Source organism: Carcharhinus amblyrhynchos, chromosome 5 (genome assembly GCF_965287045.1).
Source record: "Carcharhinus amblyrhynchos chromosome 5, sCarAmb.v2.hapA, whole genome shotgun sequence".
NCBI classification, from domain to species: Eukaryota; Metazoa; Chordata; class Chondrichthyes; order Carcharhiniformes; family Carcharhinidae; genus Carcharhinus; species Carcharhinus amblyrhynchos.
In genome coordinates this window covers 124,239,616-124,261,358 of record NC_137328.1, presented here as the reverse complement: position 1 = coordinate 124,261,358, position 21,743 = coordinate 124,239,616, and the positions used below count along the sequence as shown (strand labels likewise).

At 45.8% G+C, this 21,743-nt stretch overlaps 1 protein-coding gene across 7 annotated transcripts in view; it reads left to right on the top strand.

Annotated features, from left to right (window-relative positions):
* hmgcs1 (3-hydroxy-3-methylglutaryl-CoA synthase 1 (soluble)) overlaps positions 1–21,743 on the top strand; it is a 72,902-nt gene that overhangs the window by 25,209 nt on the left and 25,950 nt on the right. The window contains exon 1 of one of the 7 annotated variants that reach the window (XM_080189525.1): positions 15,492–15,637. The exons of 4 other annotated variants lie outside the window; for them this stretch is intronic. In XM_080189525.1, coding sequence (XP_080045651.1) covers positions 15,504–15,637 — 134 coding nt within the window. In that variant the 5' untranslated portion in view covers positions 15,492–15,503. Of the gene's footprint in view, positions 1–15,491; positions 15,638–21,065; positions 21,144–21,743 lie in introns of those variants that run through there. 2 more of the 7 variants (XM_080189531.1, XM_080189528.1) reach the window with 2 other exon arrangements.

The window sequence follows — 21,743 nt, the reverse complement described above, 5'->3', positions numbered from 1 at the left end:
AGTTTGCATGTTCTCCCCATGACTGCATGGGTTTCCTCCTGCTCCAGTTTCCTCCCACAGTCCAAAGATGTGCAGGTTAGGTGGATTCCGGTGGATTCCCTCACTCATCTTCCCCACTTGGAAGCATATCATGATGTGGAGATCCCAGCAATGGACAGTGGTAAACACAATAAGAAGTCTCACAGCACCAGGTTAAAGTCCAACAGGTTTATTTGGTAGCCAAAGCCACCATCTTTCGCTCCGAAACCTAGTGGCTTTTGCTACCAAATAAACCCGTTGGCCTTTCACCTGGTGTTGTGAGACTTCTTACTTGGAAATATATCACCAGTCCTTCACTGTCGCTGGGTCAAAATCCTGAACACCATCCCTAGCAGCACTCTAAGTGTTCTTCTAAGAGTAGAGGGCAAGGATGACAAGTCCAGGGAGCCTGGATGTCAAGGAATAGTGAAGGTTTGATAAAGAAAATAAGGGAGCATATGGTACCTATAAAGCGTCAAAAATTGGGGAGGCCCGTCAAGGGTATAGGGGGTGCTTAAAGTTAAAAGGGCAAGGAGGTCCATGAAATATCGTTGGTAGATAAGATTAAGGAAAACCCCAAGGCATTTTATAAGTATATTAAGCTGGAGCAAGAGGACAACCAGGGAATGAGTGGAGCCTATTGGAGACCAAAAGGGAAGTCTGTGTATGGAATTGGAGGATGTGGGTGCGATCTTAATTGCATATTTTTCATCTGTATTCAGTAAGGAGAAAAACATAAGAACATAAGAAATAGGAGCAGGAGTAGGCCATCCAGCCCTTCGAGCCTGCCCCGCCATTCAATAAGATCATGGCTGATCTGTCGCTGCTCAGTTCCACTTTCCCGCCCTCTCCCCATAACCCTTAATCCCCTCTCCTATCAAAAACCCATCAACCCGCGTCTTAAAAATATTTAGCGAGGCAGCCTCCACCACTTCAACGGGCAGAGAATTCCAGAGATTCACCACCCTTTGAGTGAAGAAGTTCCTCCTCAACTCCGTTCTAAACCGCCCCCCCTTTATCTTGAGGCTGTGCCCCCTAGTCCTACTGTCTTTTTTGAGCGGGAAGAGTCTTTCCACCTCTATCCTATCCATCCCATTCATCATCTTATACGTCTCAATGAGATCTCCCCTCGTTCTTCTAAACTCTAACGAGTACAAGCCCAGTTTATTCAGCCTCTCCTCATAGTTCAACCCCCTCAACTCCGGTATCAGCCTAGTAAACCTCCTCTGCACTCCCTCCAAGGCCAAAATATCTTTGCGCAGGTGTGGCGCCCAAAACTGCACACAGTACTCCAGCTGCGGCCTCACCAATGCCCTATACAGCTGCAGCAAGACCTCCCTACTTTTATATTCAATCCCCCTCACTATGAAGGCCAGCATCCCATTCGCCTTCCTGACCACCTGCTGCACCTGCAAGTTGGGTTTTTGCGACTCATGCACAAGGACCCCGAGGTCCCTCTGCACCGTCGCCTGCTGCAGTTTTTCGCCCCGTAAGTAATAGTCCTTCCTACCATTATTCCTACCAAAGTGGAGCACCTCACACTTGCCAACATTAAATTCCATTTGCCATTTCCTGGCCCATTCGCCCAGCCTATCTAGATCCTTCTGCAGACTCTCCACACCCTCCGCACAATTTGCCGGATTATGTTATACAATTTATTATACAAATTATACAATTTGCGCATTATAGCTGGAGATTTCAGTTGGGACAGTGAAGTTCTAGAGGTACATTAAAATTAATAAGGAGGAGGTATTAGATGTTAAGCTGACATAAATGTGCATAAATTCCCAGAGCCTGTTGAGAAATATCCCAGGCTCCTATAGGAGGCAAAGGAGGACATTTTAGGGGCCTTGACAGAGATATTTAAATCTTCGCCGGCCACAGTGAAGTGCCGGATGATTGGAGGATAACTAACGTCATACCTTTTATTCAAGAAGGACAGCAGGGATGAGCCAGATAATTACAGGCCAGTTAGTCTAATGTCAGTAGTAGGGAAATTATTGGAAAAAATTCTGAGGGGCAGGATTAATCAACGCTTAGAAAGGCAGAGATTGATCAGGAAATTGGGATGGATTTGTTGGTGGGAGATCTTGTCTAATGAATTTCAAAAAACTCAATTAAAAGGTACTAAGTATGTTGAGGGTAGCACAGTTGATGTGGTTTACATGGACTTTGGTCAAGCCTTTGCCAAGTTCCATGTGGAAGGCTGGTCCAAATGGTTAGAGCCCATGGGATCCAAGACAAGATGGAAAATTGGATCCAAAGTTGGCTTGTTAACAGGAGGCAAAGGGTGATGGTAGAGGGATGCTTTTGTGATTGGAAGCGTATGACCAGCAGTGAACACAGGGCTTGATGCTGGGACCCATGCTATTTGTTATATATATTAACAACATGGACGTGAATAATCAATAAGTTTGCAGATGACACAACAATTGATGGTGTTGTTAGTGAGGAGGATAGTCTTGGACTACAGACTGAAATTGATCAACTGGTGAGTTGGGCAGAGCAATGGTAGATGGAATTTAATCCTGATAAGTTTGAGGTGATGCATTTTGAAAGACCTAATAAGGGTAGGGTATATACAATGAATGATAGGTCCCTAGGAAGTATTGAGGAACAAAGGGACCTTGGTGTACCAATCCATAGATCCCTGAAGGTGGCAGTGCAGGTAGATAGGGTGGTGAAGAAGGCATGTGGAATACTAGCCTTCATTAGTCAGGGCAGAGAATAAAGGAGCAGGGAGGTCTTGGTACAACTTTATAAAACATTGGTTAGAAGGAATATTGTGTGCATTGTGATCTCCACACTGTTGGAAGAATGTGATTGCACTGGAGAGGATGCAGAGGAGATTCACCAGGATATTGCCTGGGATTGGAAGTTTCAGCTATGGGGAGAGACTGGATAAGATGTGTTTGTTTTCCCTGGAACAGAGGAGGCTGAGAGGGATCTGATAGAGGTATACAAAATTGTGGGGCATTGATAGGGCAGATCATAAAAATATTTTCCCCATGGCTGAGATGCCAAGATGAGGAGATGCTGGCGCTGGACTGGGGTAGAAACAGAAAGAAGTCTCACAACACCAGGTTAAAGTTTATTTGAAGCAAATATGGCATTTGCTACAAATAAATCTGTTGGACTTTAAGCTGGTGTTGTGAGACTTCTTTCTGAGATGCTAAGACCAGAGGGCATAAGTTTAAGGTGAGGAGTAAGTGGTTTAGAGGGAATCTGATTTAAAAAAAAATTCACCCAGAGGGTGGTGGGAATATAGAATGCACTGCCTGAGAGGGTGGTGGAGGCGGATACACAACATTTAAGAAGCATCTGGATGAGTACCTAAATTGCCAAGGCATAGTAAGTTATGGACCACGTGCTGATAAATAGGATTAGTATAGATTGGCATTCGATGGTCAGTATAGAGATGGTGGGCTGCAGGGCCTGTTTCTATGCTGTATGGTTATAACCAGTCCAGTAACAATACCACTAAGCCACCATCACCTTTACATTTGATGCAGGTGAAGGAAGGGGTGCAAATGAATACATTTGAATTTTTGGCCTACTTAGGAGGCAAGTTGATCCATTTGTTTTTGACAGGCTGGTGGGGTTTGTTGCCGACCCAGTTTGTTGCCAAGCTTATTAAAGGCCCACTCTGTTTGCACTTTTGCTTGTGCTCCCACTCTGTAAAGGTACCCACTGATTACATTATTTGAATGTGTGTGCTTCTTTTGTTTCATGTCCTGGAGTGTTGGACTCTGGAACATTTATCAATAAGTGTTACTGCAGTCTACATTTCTATCTGTTAGCTCAATATTGACAATGGTATTGAATGAATTCACTTAGCTGCTTCCATTCTGAACCAAACTACGACTTCATGTGAATCCTTTTCTTTGACAGCTCACCTGTGCGATTGTCTATCAGATCCTTCCTTAGTCTTCCTGGGCTTTCGTGCTGTCTCTACCTCTACGTGCAAATCTACAAAAGGGATTCCAGCAATTTACGTTCTTGAGATTTATCCAAAAGCATCACAGTTGTCTTGGATATTTCTCCCCGTGTCTGTGTGGGTTTCCTCCGGGTGCTCCGGTTTCCTCCCACAGTCCAAAGATATGCGGACTGGATTGATTGGCCACACTACATTGATCCTATATTAATGGGATAAATATGTGGGGTTGTGGGAATCGGGCCCGGGTGGGATTGTGGTCGGTCCAGACTCAATGGGCAGAATGGCCTTCCTCTACTGCAGGGATTCTATGAACTTAGGGATGATGGTGGTTTGGTGGTAATGTCACTGGACTAGTAATCCAGAAGTAATCTAAGACAATGCCGCTGCAAAATGGGCTCAATTCCCACCATGGCAGCTGGTGGAATTTAAATTCAATTAATAAACCTGCAGTTGAAAGCTAGTCTTATTAATGGTGACCATGAAACTATCATCAGTTGCCTTTAAAACAAAAACTTCTGGTTCAGTATTGTCTTTCAGGGAAGGAAATCCACCGTCCTTACTCGGTCTGGCCTACATGTGACTCCAGACCCATAGCAATGTGGTTGGTTCTTAAACTGCCCTCTGAAATGGTTTGGCAAGGCCCTCAGTTCAAGAGCAATTAAGGATGGGTAACAAATAATGACCTAGCTGGCAACACCCACATCCTGCGAAAGAATAAATAAAAGTTAATTCATAAACTCATCACTGTTCAGTGGCAGCACTTCTATCTCTGACTCAGAACATTGTCATTTCAAGTCACAGTCTGGGATTTGAGTGTGAAAATCTAGGCTGCTATTCTTGTTCAGCGCGGCTGGCGTTCGGCATTGCTGGAGTCTTCTGCCTGAGGCATCATATTAAGGTAAATAATCCCATGGCTATATCTTGAAGAACAGCAAAGCAGTTCTCTTTGGTGGAATCTCTTGCTTGAGATTGTCCAAACTGGAGCTGAAGCACCTCTGAAGCTTTTGAACATCTCCAGCAGATCCAGATGGAGGTTAAGCATGAACAGCTGAAGGAGCGGACCCAAAATCAGAGCAAACCACCTACCCGCCCCATCAAATGCTACCTGCCCCACCTGTGGCATTCTCAATCTCAACAAACAACCTAAAAAAAATCCTTCAATCAACATCACTAAAACAGATTACCTGATTGTTATCACATTGTGTTTACATGCTGATTGCTGTGTTTCCAACACTTTTTTAAAAATATCTCATTGATTGTAAAGGGCTTTCATACGTGCTGAAATTGTGAAAGGTGCTATATAAGTATAAATCAGTCTGAGAATCACAGACTACATTACTCTGGCGTGTTCTGTTGATGGATACATGTTTCTGTGTGCTGCTTTTATCTTCTATTGAAATTCCATTGAGCAGAGTGATTGTTGCCTGAGCCTGATAGAGTTGGGTTGTGTTAGTGAGAGCACTAGGAAGGGTATTCTAGCTGGTTGAAGAGGCAGGAAGCTTTAGAGATGCTGCTCTGTAAATCAAAACAACATGGTCTTCCTTGGGTGTTTTGGCAGTGGAGTGACAGATACTGGTGCTCAGGGAAGATATGGTGGGAGAGATAGTGCAGGGAGAAAGGCTGAAGAAGTGTGCCTCCCCTTCAGTCTGCAAAAGCGTAAGAAATATTTCTCCCAGCAGTGTCCTGGGAAACCAGTGATTTTGTTTTTCAAAAGCCGACTAATGCTGTATTAAACACAGTCATTCTGCAAACTTTTCCAAGAATTGGCTTCAAGGTTCTCCTGTTAAGTGCTCTAGAAATCAATAATTCTTCTAGTAGTGCTAAAAAGGTCCTTGAAGAACTCGAAGGCTGTTGTGATGGTGGAGAGATGCCAGACATGTTTGGCTGGAGTGAGGAGGCTGGGATGACTGGTTACCATACCAAATTGTTCATTTCCTTGCAGCAAGCTAGAGAAGCCTTGTAGATACAGTGCGTATTTCAAAAGGAAGAATTTAACTTTGGAATGTTATGAAGTTGTGAAAAGCACGCAGTGCTTCACTGCCAATGGATTGTTTCTGAATGCACTCACTGTTGTGATGTTACAACGGTGGCAACCAGTTTACATACAAAATCTCATCCGTGGAATGTGATTGGAAGAAAAGGGGGCAGGGTGGTCGAAAGGTAATGATTGGTGAATAATGGAAATTAGAAAATAGATGGTGGCTGTTATGATGGTCACGCAGGATATGGGGGATCATCAGTAGATCTCCCCATGAACCTCGTGGAGTGTGATGAATTTCCCCAATGAACGAGTCAAGGTTCGCTGAATAGGAAAGGAACAGAGGGAGGTTAAAACCAGCTGAATCGTAGAACCCCACGGTGCAGAAAGAGGCCCTTTGGCCCATCGAGTCTGCACCAAACACAATCCCACCCAGGCCCTACCCCCATATCCCTACATATTATACCCACTAATCCCTCTAACCTACGCATCCCTTGACACTAAGGGGCAGTTTCTTAGCATGTCCAATCAACCTAACTCGCACATCAGAAGCTGTTTTTGACTCAGTTGGTATGTGATCTGACTTTTGTATCTTTTTTCCGATAGAACGTGGTGGTGTTGAAGTGGAAATTTTTCCTGCTTCATGACTGTGATAGAGAGACTCAACAAAATTCATTCCAACAAAACAACGTATCTTTATTTCCGAAAGACTGCATGCAGTATTGGCAAAAACTTGAGTTCAGAGAGCCGTCATTATGACTTGCTAATTCTGCTCTCAAGCCAACCCTTACATAAAGAATCAATTCAATAGTTATACCGTTTTCTTATCAGTTTACATGACTTCAGGAATTCGATTAGTAATACAAAGAGTAGCAACATCATTAATTGTGTTATGACCTGCTGACCACCTAAAACTCTTTGTCTCATCATTCATACTTTTATCTTGTCCTTTTGATAGAACAGAAGAAGGCTGATGACTTCGTCATTCCTGATCTTGTCTTACTCATACATCACTAGGTCATGTGGAATCAGCCTTATCAGGTCTTGACCTTCTCGGTCTTATTCATATCTTAGGTTATGTGGAGTCAGTGTTCCTTATTTTGTACCAAATACTTGACCAATTTTCCCATCATGCCACTATTTCATTCGTACAACTTCACAGTGGAAGAGAGAATGTCTGAGGTATGTGGGGTCCTTGATAATACTCGCTGTTTTTCCAACGCAGTGGGAAGTGTAGACAGTGCTGATGGTTGGGAGTCTGGTTTGAGTGATGGACTGGGCTTCATTCATGATCCTTTATAGTTTTTTTTCGAGGTCTTGGGCAGAGCATACTAAGCGTTGATACAACCAGAAAGAATGTTTTCTATGGTGCATCTGTAAAAGTTGCTAAGAGTTGTCGCAGACATGCCAAATTTCCTTAGAGTCCTGAGAAAGTAGAGGTGTTCGTGGGCTTTCTTAATTATTGCATTTGCATGGAGGGACAAGGACAGGTTGTTGGTGATCGGGACACCTAAAAACTTGAAGTTCTTGACCATTTCTACTTCGTCTCTATTGATATAGATGGGCATGTTCTCCACTACGCTTCCGGATGTCAATGACAATCTCCTTCATTCTGTTGACGTTGAGAGAGAGATTATTGTTGTTGCACCTGTTCACCAGTTTCTCTAGCTCATTCCTGTACTCCATCTCGTCATTGTTTGGGATCCGACCCATAATGGTCATGTCATCAGCTTCGACTTATATACTGGAGCCATAGAACTGTTGCTTTTTCACTCTGTAAATAAAGGGTGATGTGTCGGAAGACTGACCTCAGTGAGATTATTACAGTTGGAAAGGATTAAAACAGAATCGTTATAGTGCAGATGGAGGCCATCCAAAGACGTGGAGTTAAGTAGATTGGCTATGCTAAATCGCCCGTTTGGGTCCAAAGATGTGTAGGTTAGGTGGATTGACCACGCTAAATGTGCGGGGTTATAGGAATAAAGTGGAGCGGAGGGCCTAAATGGGACTGTCGTTTGGAGAGTCAGTGCAGACTCAATGGCCAGATGTCCTCTTTCTGCGCTGTAATTGTATGGTTCTTTCACCCCATCGTGTCTGCATTGGCTGTCCAAGTTAACAATATACCTAGAGCCATTTCTCTGCCTTCTCTCCATATCCTGCGCATTCTTCCTGTTCCAAGAACGATCTGTTTCCCTTTTGAAAGCCTCAATTGAAACTTCCTCGACTGCACTCTCAGGCAGTGCTTTCCAGACCTTAACCCCTCACTGCGCAGTTTTCCTCCTGTCCCTTTTGCTTCTTTTGCCAATTGTTTTAAACCTGTTCCTCTCTCATTCTCAAATCCCCCCTCCAGTGGGAACAGTTTATCCCTATCTATTCTGTTCAGACTCCTCATGATTCTGAATTCCTCTATCCAATCTCCTCTCCAGGAGATCAGTCCCTTCTTCAATCTACCTTCATTCCTAATGGGGAAATTTGATGAATCTTTTCTCCATGCCCTCCTCTGCCTTCACACCTCTCCTAAAGTGAAGGCACCCAGGACTGGACGCAGTACTCCAATGAGGATAAATTGGTGTCTTTCGAAAGCATATGAGCATTTTGCCGTCCCTTATAGTGAGGGAGGTGTTGAGGGTGAGGATTGTGACTGCTGTTTAGCGAGCACTCTAGTTCAGCGAGTCCCTGCTGTTGCTGTTATTCAGGCAAAGGTGCGTTTTCAGCCTGTCCCTGGATAAAGTGTGATGAGATCCTGCATCAAACCACTGACAATTTGAAGAGCCAGTTGTTAAATCGAGGTGTTCTGTTTTTATGAAAAAAGTTGTGGGCTATGTTTTTGATTTTTGATCATTGTGTATACAGCTTCCCTGCTGTTCAAAATGTGCAGGTTAGGTTGATTAACATGATAAGTTGCCCCTGCTGTCGGGGGACTAGGAGGGTAAATATGAGGGGATTACGGGGATAGGGCCTGGGTGGGATTGTTGTCGGTGCAGACTCGATGGGCCAGATGGCTTCCTTCTGCACTATAGGAGTTTTACGATCAGACTTTTGAATGAACCTACCTCACATCTACACCATAGCTATAACTGTAACACTACATTCTGCACTCTCTCTTTCCTTCTCTATGAACAGTATACCTTGTCTGTACAGCGCACAAGAAACAATACTTTTCACTGTATACTAATCCAAGTGACAATAATAAATCAAATTACCGTTTGGTGATTGTAAGCCCAGCTGTATGGGGTGAGGGTTGTGTTTTGCGATGAAACACCTGTTGGGTGGTAAACGGACCAATGGCAGTATGATTCCCTGACATGGCGCAGTGCTGCTTGGTATTTTTAGCTGACACAGCAATGTCAGACATGTCATTGAGCAGGCTGCTCTGTCTGCAAGTGGTATATCACTAACGTTGTTAATTATCACACTGGGTGGGCAGACCATTTGACATTCTCCTGAAGGATAGGATCAGTTCTACACTGAGCCAAGGATAAGTCATGTAGAAAGTCACTGCCAATGCTTCTGCAGATTGTAACAGTTGGATTATATTATTGTGTTGCAATGTGGTCCAACTGTTGTCTGTCTAGCCTGTCCTTTCACCTACTTTTCATGCTGTGCTTTGAGGTCACGCTAAGTGGGTTACAGTCTAAAGTAAATAGTTTCTTGTGGCCGGTTCTGTTATTGTGGACTTTGTAACATTTACCTCTTGATAAGCTTGGTAAACGATATGGGACGTAGCTGGTAAGGTGGGGTGGGCTGTTTGGAGTGGGTTGGAGGGGTGAAAGAGGTGGGTTATTGAGGCCACGCTGACTGTGGAATGTTAACTCATTCAATCCTGTGAACTGAGAGCTCAGCAAAGTGAGGATTGTTGGTGGCAGGGAGTGGGATAACTTTCTCATTCAGACACCCAGACCAGATAGAGCCCAGCTCTCATTACTCTGATAGGCATCTCAGGCCCAATCAATGGATACCACAGATCAGATCTATTTCCTCTTGTGGGAAAGTCCAGAATAAAGAGGCAGAATATTAAGATTAAAGCCAGGCTGTTCAGTTGTGATAGCAGGTAAGCTCTTTGTGTAGAAATTGGTAGTGGAATTCTGCAACTTTTTCTCATCCCGTTCCCCTTCCATTGGTTTTTGATCCTTGTGGATCAGCTGGAGCTTTTGTGGCTGGACTTTTGTTGGATGAGTGCATCTCAGGACATGGAGTGAAGGTTCAGATCAGTCAGGGTCTTATTCAGCGGCTTCCTCCTGGTCACAAGCCCCCTCCCACTTTACCAAGTGAGCATTTACTGACCTGCAGTGGAAAATATACTGTGCCTTGTGTCAGTGTTCGCATAGGGACTGACTTAAGAACAGCTTCTTCCCTGCTGCTGTCAGACTTCTGAATGAACCTACCTTGCAGTAAGTTGATCTTTCTGTACACCTTAGCTATGACTTTAACACTACATTCTGCACTCTCTCCTTTCCTTCTCTATGAATGGTATGCATTGTCTGTGTAGCATGCAAGGGTCAATACTTTTCGCTGTATGCTGATATGTGACAATGATAAAGCAAATCAAAGTCTTGGAATCTGTGCTCATCCACAAGTGTGCCCAGGCTTTCCAAACTTATTTTACCAAGGAACTCTGCAGGCAGAGAAAAGTCCCATCCCATCAGGTAACTTGATATTGAACTCAATTCCTCAAGATGGGGAGTGTGCGTGTTTAACTTGTTGGATTCGTCCTCAGAGTTTCCTTTCAGCTATTTATTTAGTTTCTATTGGATCAGCTTGCACCGTGTTTTCAGGCTTTCCCAATCATTATAACTCAAATAAACTCCTCACCCTCCCTTTTGTCAATTACCTTCAATTAGTCTCCTCTTCCTTCACTAGTGGATAGTTTCTTCACCTATGACCTGAGCCTGGTGTATTTGCCAGGAAGAGTTATTAGATAAACAATAAAGTGCAAAAGCATCCAAGGCTACTCAGGCCATTTAAAACATCGCTACTGCTGACTTGACAGAGAGATAAGCTAACTGAGGATGGAATCTGGAACTTTCGGATCCAGATTGTACACTCTTTACCCTTTGAAGCAGTGCCGAGTCTCACGTTGACTTTGCCACAAGTTTGACCTGAAATTAGAGCTTCATGTTCACTTTGCCAAACAGGAGCCTTAATCTGCTCCAGATGAAATTGGAAACCATGTTGAGGATCAAGAGTTTAGAAGTCACAAGAGGAGCAAGTAAAACTTTTGCACTCTGAAGGGCGTAATGCGGAAGCAACTTCCACGAAATGGTGAGTCAGTAACTAGTGGTTTGTCTTTAAGGGGAGTGCGGACTCAAAAGGATTGTTGGGACATACAAGCCCAGTGTTGAAACAGTGCTGCTAGCAGAATCTATTGTCAGTCCTGTCAGGAAAGCATGAATATTTGGAATAGGAAAGTTTAGAAGGTTATTAGGAAAAGGATGAGATGTGGAGATGCTGGCATTGGACTGAGGTGGGCACGATAAGAAGTCTCTCAACATCAGGTTAAAATCCAACAGGTTTATTTGGTAGCACGAACTTTCGGAGCACTGCTCCTTCTTCAGGTGAGTGGAGAGTTGGATTCACAAACAGGGCATATATAGACACAAATTCAATTGCAAGATAATAACTGGAATGTGAGTCTTTACAGGTAATCAAGTCTTCACAGGTACAGACAATGCAAGTGGAGAGAGGGTTAAGCACAGGTTAAAGAGATGTGAATTGTCTCAAGCCAGGACTGTTAGTAAAATTTTGCAAGCCCAGGCCAAATGGTTGGGGTTACAGGTAATGTGACATGAACCCAGGACCCTGGTTGATGCCATTCTCATGTGTAACAATCACCAGGCAGGAGTGTTCCCTTCAAGTCAGGGAACATTTCTGCGATCACGGGCATTCAGCTTCCGATCTTCGGGTAAGCATTCTCCAACGTGGCCTTCAAGAGACACGACAACGCAGAATCACCGAGCAGAAACTGATAGCTAAGTTCTGCACACATGAGGACGGCATCAACCGGGGTCTTGGGTTCATGTCACTCTATCTGTAACCCCCACGATTTGCCTGGACTTGCAAGATGTGCCTATATATACCCTGTTTGTGAACCCAACTCTCCACTCAGCTGATGAAGGAGCACCGCTCCGAAAGCTCGTGCTACCAAATAAACCTGTTGGACTTTAACCTGGTGTTGAGAGACTTCTTACTGGGGAAGGGATAAGCAAAGGACTAAGTGGCGTTCTCTTTCACAGGGCTGTGCAAGTGTAATTTGGAAAATTCCTCTGATTCTAATCAAGTAATAGAACAAGTTACCAAGGGAAGCCATTGGTACAAAACTTGTATTGCATTAAAATTGGCTGCATGCACGCTGAGCCCAGGCTGGCCGCGATGAATTGCTCCATGGAATACCTGTTGAACATAAGAACATAAGAACATAAGAAATAGGAGCAGGAGTAGGCCATCTAGCCCTTCGAGCCTGCCCCGCCATTCAATAAGATCATGGCTGATCTGTCGTGGCTCAGTTCCACTTTCCCGCCCTCTCCCCATAACCCTTAATCCCTTCTCTTATCAAAAACCCATCAACCCGCTTCTTAAAAATATTTAGCGAGGCAGCCTCCACCACTTCAACGGGCAGAGAATTCCAGAGATTCACCACCCTTTGAGTGAAGAAGTTCCTCCTCAACTCCGTTCTAAACCGCCTCCCCTTTATCTTGAGGCTGTGCCCCCTAGTCCTACTGTCTTTTTTGAGCGGGAAGAGTCTCTCCACCTCTATCCTATCCATCCCATTCATCATCTTATACGTCTCAATGAGATCTCCCCTCATTCTTCTAAACTCTAACGAGTACAAGCCTAGTTTATTCAGCCTCTCCTCATAGCTCAATCCCCTCAGCTCCGGTATCAGCCTAGTAAACCTCCTCTGCACTCCCTCCAGGGCCAAAATATCCTTGCGCAGGTGCGGCGCCCAAAACTGCACACAGTACTCCAGCTGCGGCCTCACCAATGCCCTATACAGCTGCAGCAAGACCTCCCTACTTTTATATTCAATCCCCCTCGCTATGAAGGCCAGCATCCCATTCGCCTTCCTGACCACCTGCTGCACCTGCAAGCTGATGAGTATCCTCATTCTCTGTTTAAAGAATTGGAGTTTGGAACTGGCCTTACTCCAGTCAGTTAGGGACAGAGTGGCGCAGTGGGAATATCACAGGACTAGTAATCCAGAGGCCCTGGCTAATGCTTTTGGGACATGGGTTCAAATCCCACCATGGTGGCCAAATTAATAAATTTTGGAACTGAAAGCTAGAATGATTGTTGTAAAACCCATCTGATTCACTAATTAAGGAAATCTGTCGTCATGAACCAGTCTGGCCTACGTATGACTCCAGACCCTCAGCAGTGTAATTGACTTGTAACTGTCCCCTGAAAGGGTTAGGTGGATTGGCCATGATCAATTGTCTTTTAATGTCCCAGATGTGTACGTTTGATGGATTAAGCATGGTAAATGTGTGGGGTTACAAGGATAGGGTCTGGGTAAGATACTCTGTCAGAGTGTTGGTGCAGACTCAGTGGGCTGAATGGCCTCTTCTGCAGTTTATTTATTAGTGTTGCAAGTAGGCTAACATTAACACTGCAGTGAAATTACTGTGAAAATTTCCTAGTCGCCACACTTCGGTGCCTGTTGGGATATACTAAGGGAGAATTTAGCTTGACCAATGCACCTAACCAGCACTTCTTTCGGACTGTGGGAGGAAACCAGATCACCCAAAGGAAGCCCATGCAGACACGGAGATTTTGCAGACTCCGCACAGACAGTGACCCAAGCCGGAAATCGAACCCAGGTCCCTGGCATTGTGAGGCAGTAGTGCTAACCACTGTGCCACCCACTGTAGGATTCTATGAAATGGCCCAGCAAACCACTTGGTTCAAGGGCTATTCAAGATGGGTAAAATGCCAGCCTTGTCAGCGATGCCCTCATGCCATGAAAAACTATATTTTAATTTCTGCTTCGCCTGTAGGCTGCATTCTGACAGGCCAGCAACATATCACGGATCTGTGGTAACTTGCTGCACATCTGATTTCATAAATTCCACCCATGTTTGCAATGTCTTGTGCAAAATCCATCTCTGCATGGTTGCTGAGGGAGCTGACAAAGCAGGTTGTGCAGTCTCACTAGATGGAGCATGGCTCGCTGGAGGGAAATGATGTTTATATTCTGAAGAGTCCTGATTTTCGTTCCCAGTCAAAAAAGCAACATGACCCCAGGTTTCAGGTCATTGCGCAGTTGCACACTGGTTTATTACCATTGTGTATTACTTGTAAACTGTGCTGGTCCCGATTCTGATATTGGTTGCACCCCAACAACTTGCATTTATGTAGTTCCTTTCACATGGTAAATTGAGCTTCGGAGAACAGGGGCATCTTTTCACAGCCTCTGGCCAACCCATAAATGCCCCACAGTCAATGATGTATTTTTGAATTATAACTACTAGTCTGTCTATACACAGCCAAACAGTGGCATAGTGGTTAGCACTACTGCCTCACGGCGCCAGGGACCCAGGTTCAATACCAGCTTGGGTCACTGTCTGTATGGAGTTTGCACGTTCTCCCCGTGTCTGCGGTTTCCTCCCACAGTCCAAAAGACGTGCTAGTTAAGTGCATTGACCCTAACTGAACACACTGTGTGACGACTAGGGGAATTTCACAGTAACTTCATTGCAGTGTTAATGTAAGCCTTACTTGTGATTAACAAATAAACTTTAAAATTGTGGAGATAGACAGCAACCAAGGAGAAATAATCTAATTTGTTATTTGAGGGGTAAATGTTGACCAAGAAATTGGGGAAGTTTGGCATTTATTGCTACGGAAATGTTGTATAAAAGTACGGTCATGTTGCTGCAACTGTACGAGGCATTAGTGAGAACGCATCTGGAGTATTGTGCACAGTTTTAACCCTCTTACTTAAGTGACGTAGTAGCATCGGAGGCAATTCAGAGGGGGTTCACTAGATTGATTCCAGAGGTGACAGGTTTGACTTGGGAAGAGAGATTGGGCAGTTGACGTGAAGAGTGTTTTTCCTTGAGGGGCAATCTAAAACGAGAAACCATAGTTTCAGGATAAGGGGTGATGAATTTAAAACAGAGATGAAGAGAAATTACTTGTCTAAAAGTGTGGTGAATCTGTGGACTTCACTACCTCAGAGTGTGGTGGGACAGTGAGTAAATTTAAGGAGAGATTTTTAATTGGTAATGGATTAAACAGCAGGAAAGTGGAGATGAGGCCGAGATGAGATCAGCCATGATCGTTATAAATGACAGAGCAGGCTCAAGGGGCTGAATTGCCAACTCCTGATTCCTAGTCCTAGTTCTGATGAAAGTAGGGGAAAAGTTAGTTTGCTTGTAACCAGTAGGCTGAGTTCCAGACCACTGGGTAAATGATTCATTAGTTGCTGGGACTGCTTTGTTGGATGATGCCTGTTGACCTTTGATACAGAGCACAACATGTACTGATTGAGTAGAAGGTGTGCCCTGGGGAACTGTATAAATACAGGCTTATGATACTGGATGCACAGAATCTCGTGGACTGTCACACAAAATGTTTCGCACCTTTAGCAGACTTGGTCGCTTTGTGTGTGCAGAGACTGTGTGTGCTGGACAAAATCTCGGCTCCCGCTGCGCTCCAGCTTTCCTACGAGTGGCTGTCGAGGTTAAATTCCCAGCAACAAGGAGGTAGGTTTTGCAATGCTAGGGAAGGTAATTTGTGTTGCGTGATTGTGTCTCAGTGGGTAGCGCTCAGGTCTCTGGGAAGGAGGCCATTCAGCTGTTTATGCCTGTGCTAGCTCTCTGCAAGAGCAAGTCGGCTCATCCTAACGCCTCCAGCTTTCCCCTTGGCCTTGCAAATTTCCTGCCTTCAGGTGCTTTGATCCTATCTGCATCACTCTCAGACAGTACATTCCAGATTCTAACCACTCGCTGTGTGAATCTGTCTCCACCACACTCTCAGACAGTGCGTTCCAGATCCGAAACCACTCGCTGTTTTTCCTTGTGTTGTTGTTGGTTCTTTTGCCAATATTTCAAATGTGTCTACTGATTCACAACTTTTTAAATGTTCTTTAACAGGATATGTGTTGCTGGCTGGGCCAGTGTTCGTTACCCATCCCTAAATTCTTTTCAGAAGGTGGTGAGCTGCCTTCTTGAACCACTGTAGTTCTTGTGGTGTAGATACACCCACTGTGCTGTTAGAGAGGGAGTTCCAGGGTTTTGACCCAGCGACAGTGCAGGAACGGCAATATGTCTCCTCCATGTCAGGATGGTGAGTGACTCGTAGGGGAGCTTGCAAGGTGGTGGTTATTTTAGATCATAGATGTTGCATTAAGAAGGCGCTGTTTGAAGATGTTTGCTGAGGAAATGATACTGCTGCCGCTGTGCATCGATGGTGGTGAGGATGAATATTTTGTGGATAGGGTGCCAATGAAATGGAACTGCTTTGTCCTGGAGGGTATTCTGAATGAATGTTGTTGGAGCTGCACCCATCCAGGCAAGTGGACAGTATTTCATTATATTTCTGACTTAAATGTAAAGTTTATTTATTAATCACAAGTAAGGCTTACAGTAACACTGCAATGAAGTTCCCTGCAATGAAATTCCCCTAGTTGCCACACTCTGGCACCTGTTTTCCAGTGTCTGATCTGCCACAGTGTTAATAGGGCTGGTCCAGTTCAACTTCTGGTCAATGGTAACCCCCCCAGGATGTTGCTAGTGGGGGGTTTCAGATACAGTAATACCACTGAATGTCATGGGGAGATGGTTATGATTCTCTCTTGGAGATGGTCATTGCCTGACACTGGTGTGATGTGAAAAGAACTTGCCACTTATTAGCTCAAGCCAGGAAAACAAAAGTTTCTCTTTGTCTCAATCTTTCATGATTTTGAACCTCTCTATTGAATTTCCTCTCAACCTTCCCTTCTCCAAGGAGAACAGTCGCAACCTTTTTTCCATAAATTCTTCATCCCTGGAACCATTCTCAGTGTGGTGCCCAATTATGTCCCAGTGGACACAATACTCCTGCTGAGGCCAGACCAGTGTTTTATTAAGTTTCTTCATAACTTCCTTGCTTTTATATTCTGTCTATATTTATAAAGTCCTAAGTCAGAGCCTTGTGGGTTCAAGTCCACTCCAGTGTGTAATCTAGGCTGACGCTATGTTCTGGCACTGTGGGGAGTGCCACCTTCTGGGTGACATGATAAACAGACCTTGTTCTCGGGTGGACAGGAGAGATTCCACAGCACCAGATTTGTAACAGGAGCAGGACATTTTCCCTGGTGTTCTCGCGGTCAACACCAGTTGAATCGATAATCTGATGATGGTTTCAGAGCTGAGTTTTTGCAGTGCACACATTGCTTGCTGTGTTTCCCACATTATGATAGCGGCTACACTTCAACATTACTCATTGGCCGTGCAGAGTGTTAAGAACATAAGAAATAGGAGCAGAAGTAGGCCATCTAGCCCTTCGAGCCTGCCCCGCCATTCAATAAGATCATGGCTGATCTGAAGTGGATTAATTCCACTTTCCCGCTTTCTCCCCATAACCCTTAATTCCCCTGTCTATCAGAAACCTATCTACCTGTGACTTAAATATATTCAACGAGGTAGCCTCCACTGCTTCAATGGGCAGATAATTCCAGAGATTCACCACCCTTTGAGTGAAGAAGTTCCTCCTCAACTCCGTTCTAAACTGCCCCCCCACCTTATCTTGAGGTTGTGCCCTCTAGTCCTGCTGTCCTTTCTAAGCGGGAAGAATCTCTCTACCTGTACCCTATCCATCCTTTTCATTATCTTATACGTCTCTATAAGATCCCCCCTCATCCTTCTAAACTCCGAGTACCCAGTCTATTTAGTCTCTCTTCATAGCCTAGCCCCCTCATCTCCGGTATCAGCCTAGTGAACCTCCTCTGCACTTCCTCCAAGGCCAAAATATCCTTGCGCAAGTGCGGTGACCAAAACTGCACACAGTACTCCAGCTGCGGCCTCACCAGTGCCCTATACAGTTGCAGCAAGACCTCCCTGCTTTTATATTCTATCCCCCTCGCTATAAAGGCCAGCATCTCATTCGCCTTCTTGATCACCTGCAGACTGGGTTTTTGCGACTCATGCACAAGGACCCCCCAGGTCCCTCCGCACCGTAGCATGCTGCAGCTTTTCGCCCTTTTAAATAGTAATCCCTCCTACTATTATTCCTGCCAAAGTGGTTAACCTCACACTTGTTAATGTTGTACTGCATCTGCCAGGTCCTCGCCCACTTGCTCAGCCTATCCAGATCCCTCTGCAGACTTTCCACACCCTCCACGCAATTTGCTTTTCCCCTCATCTTTGTGTCATCAGCAAATTTCATCACCCTACACTCAGCCGCCTCCTCCAGATCATCTATATAAATGGTAAATAGCTGAGGCACCAGCACCGATCCCTGGGGCACTCCACCAGTCACCAACCGCCAACCAGAACAGCACCCATTGATACCAATCATCTCAAGCCATCTCAATGCCATGAAAAGCTCTATATAAATGCAAGTCTTTTTTTGTGCAACGCGGAATCAAAAAAGGGGGCTGTTCAGCTCACCACATCTTCACCAGCTCTCAGAATTAGCATTTCTGCTGGCACCATTCTCCTGCTTCTCCCCTTGCTGATCCTTTTTCAAATAATTATCTAAACCCTGATTGAACCTGCCTTCGGTGCATTTTAATCCCCAACCACTTGCTGTGTGAGAATGTTGCTTCTCGTATCACTCTTTAGCTTATTTTGATAACACTTTGTATTCTGTGCTATCTGATTCTCGATCCTTTCACAAGTGACAGTGGGTTCTCTCTCCCTACGCTGACCAGACCCTTCACAATTTTGAATACTTGTATAAAATCTCCTCTTAACCTTCTCCTCCAAGGGGAGCAGTCCCAACTTCTTCAGTCTATTCTTATAGTTAAAGTTTCTGATTTCCAGTCCCACCCCCACCTCATTCTCATGAATCTTTCTGCACTCTCTCCAATGCCTTCACATCCTTTGTGAAGTATGGCGCTCAGAACTGGATTCAGCACTCCAATTGAGATCTAACTAGTGTGTTGTATAAGTTCAACGTAACCTCCTTGCTCTTATATACTATGTCCCCATTAATAGACCCTAGGATAATATACGCTTTATTAACTGCTGTTGCCACCCTCATTGACTTGTGCACATATACACTCTGATACCTCTGATCTGGCATCCACTCCTGAATCCATCCTTATATTATCTACCATCCTACCAAAATGTAACACTTCACATTACTCTGCATTGAACTGCCACCTATCGATCCACTCCCAATGCGTTCCTGCCTTTTGAAGTTCTATACTATTCTCTTCACAACGCTGCTTTCCTCCTCTAGCCCCTCCTCCCTTGTCCCCTTCCCCCACCAATTTCATCCCACCTCACCCATCCTCCCCCTTGTCAGCCTCGCCCCTCCTTCCCTTGCCCTGTCACCCCTGCCTGCCTCGCTTCCCCCCTCATTCCCCCCCCATTTCCCCCCTCATTCCCCCCTCATTCCCCCCCTCATTCCCCCCTCATTCCCCCCTCATTTCCCCCCCCTCATTTCCCCCCCCTCATTTCCCCCCCCTCATTTCCCCCCCTCATTTCCCCCCCCTCATTTCCCCCCCCTCATTCCCCCCCCTCATTCCCCCCCCCTCATTCCCCCCCCCTCATTCCCCCCCCCCTCATTCCCCCCCCCTCATTCCCCCCCCTCATTCCCCCCCCTCATTCCCCCCCCCTCATTCCCCCCCCCTCATTCCCCCCCTCCCCCCCCCCTCATTCCCCCCCCCCCTCATTCCCCCCCCCTCATTCCCCCCCCCCTCATTCCCCCCCCCCTCCCCCCCTCATTCCCCCCCCCCTCATTCCCCCCCCCTCATTCCCCCCCCTCATTTCCCCCCCCCTCATTCCCCCCCTCATTTCCCCCCCCCCTATTTCCCCCCCCCCCCTCATTTCCCCCCCCCCCGACTCTTGGCTGCCTCGCCCCTCCCCCCCCATCTGCCCACCTCGCTGCCCCCCCCCCAAAAGCTACCTGAGTTTTGATTCTTCTTGTTTCCCACCTGTGCCTTTCTGCTTTGCCTTCCCCTCATTTTCCTCAGGCTTGGTGTTTGTTGTACTCCTCCCATTATGAGGCACAGTGACAGTACAGCTGATCAGAGCAGCACACACTCTGTGCTAACTGATCCAGCCCTGTGGCACAGTGGGAAATGTTCCAGTTTTCCAGTTTGCTTCTATTGTGTTGTTTGGAAAATTCCGTTTTCCAGACAGTTTAAGCTTGGTCACCTAGCAACTAACGTTTTGTCAGTCAGTATATTGGATGGGTTGTTGGCAGAGAGACGTAGTTCACTGTTCAGTCATTCATTGTTTATGCCAGGAGCAGGAATGTTAATGGAACTGTGTTCTAATAGTGCCTCATCACGGAATCTCCAACTAACACTGCACCAGCAAAATAACATATCACAGCCTCTGTCTGTTCTCTCTCTTTCCCCACCCGTGCGCCCCTCCTCCGCACCCCTCCCCCAGCACTGCTGTTTTCCCCTCATGGTCACACAGTGGTTAGTACTGCTGCCTCACAGTGCCAAGGTTTGATTCCCAGCTTGGACTTTGTACCTTCTCCCCGTGTCTGCGTGGGTATCCTCCCACAGTCCTGGTTAGGTGCATTGGCCATGCCAAATTCTCCCTCAGTGTACCTGAAGAGGCACCGGAGCGTGGCAACGAGGGAAGTTTCACATAACTTCATTGCCGTGTTAATATAAGCCTACCTGTGACACTAATACATAAACTTGAAACACCCCCCCAACCCCCCCTTTCTTTGTCCCTCTCTCCTCCCCACCCCTTCTCTCAATCTCTTCCTCTGTCGCCTCTTTTCTCAATCCCTACCTATCTGTCTGTCTGCCTCTCCCTCCTTCCCCATCCCCTTCTCTCTGTCTCTGCTTCCACCCTCTCTCTTTCTCATTCCTCTCATGCGGAGCTGCATTCTGAGCCGTCAGCCTCCTTCCTACAGTGAGCTGTCGCTGCTGATCCTGCCGCATCATATCAGGAGCAGTGTGTGATTGGCCAAGCCTCAGTCAGAACACTGTGCTGATCAACTGCTGAGGGTGGAGTTAGAGAGTGTCACTCTCTGCCTTAGGGTAGCTACTGCTTTGCGCATTGATGTGTAGTGCAGCACAATACTGGCACCAGACAGGTAGGCTACAGGCGTATCTGTGAGAGAGGCAGCACCCAGGAGGGTACCGGCGTACTTGTGTGAGAGGTAGCACCTGGGGCTGGAAGCTTCTTGTCCTGCATTGATGTATAATGCAGCAAGAAATCTGGTAAATTGGGGGCACCGGAGTGTGCTGTTTCGAGCTGTTTGGCATAATTATGTTTGAACCAGTTGTAGAAATTTTAAAGGCACTTACCATGAAATCGCCAGTCTTTACACGGTGTGGTGGAAAGGAATTCTGGCTGTAATAACTGTCGTGATTGAGAGATGAAGAATTGAAGTTAGGGTTAACAAGTGAATGAAAGGGATTTTGATTTAAATGTGGCAGAAATGTGATGCACGTGTGTGATAGCCTTTTCAGAAGGGTCTGTGCTTGGGTTACACTGAGTCTGTATGTGCGCGCAGCCTGTGTTTTAAGGAGGGTTTGTGTTCGGGTTACCCTCAGCCTGTCGGTGCGCGCAGCCTGTGTTTAAGGAGGGTTTGTGTTTGGGTTACCCTGAGCCTGTATGTGCACGCAGCCTGTGTTTTAAGGACGGTTTGTGTTTGGGTTGCCCTGAGCCTGACGAAGGGACTAACCCAAAA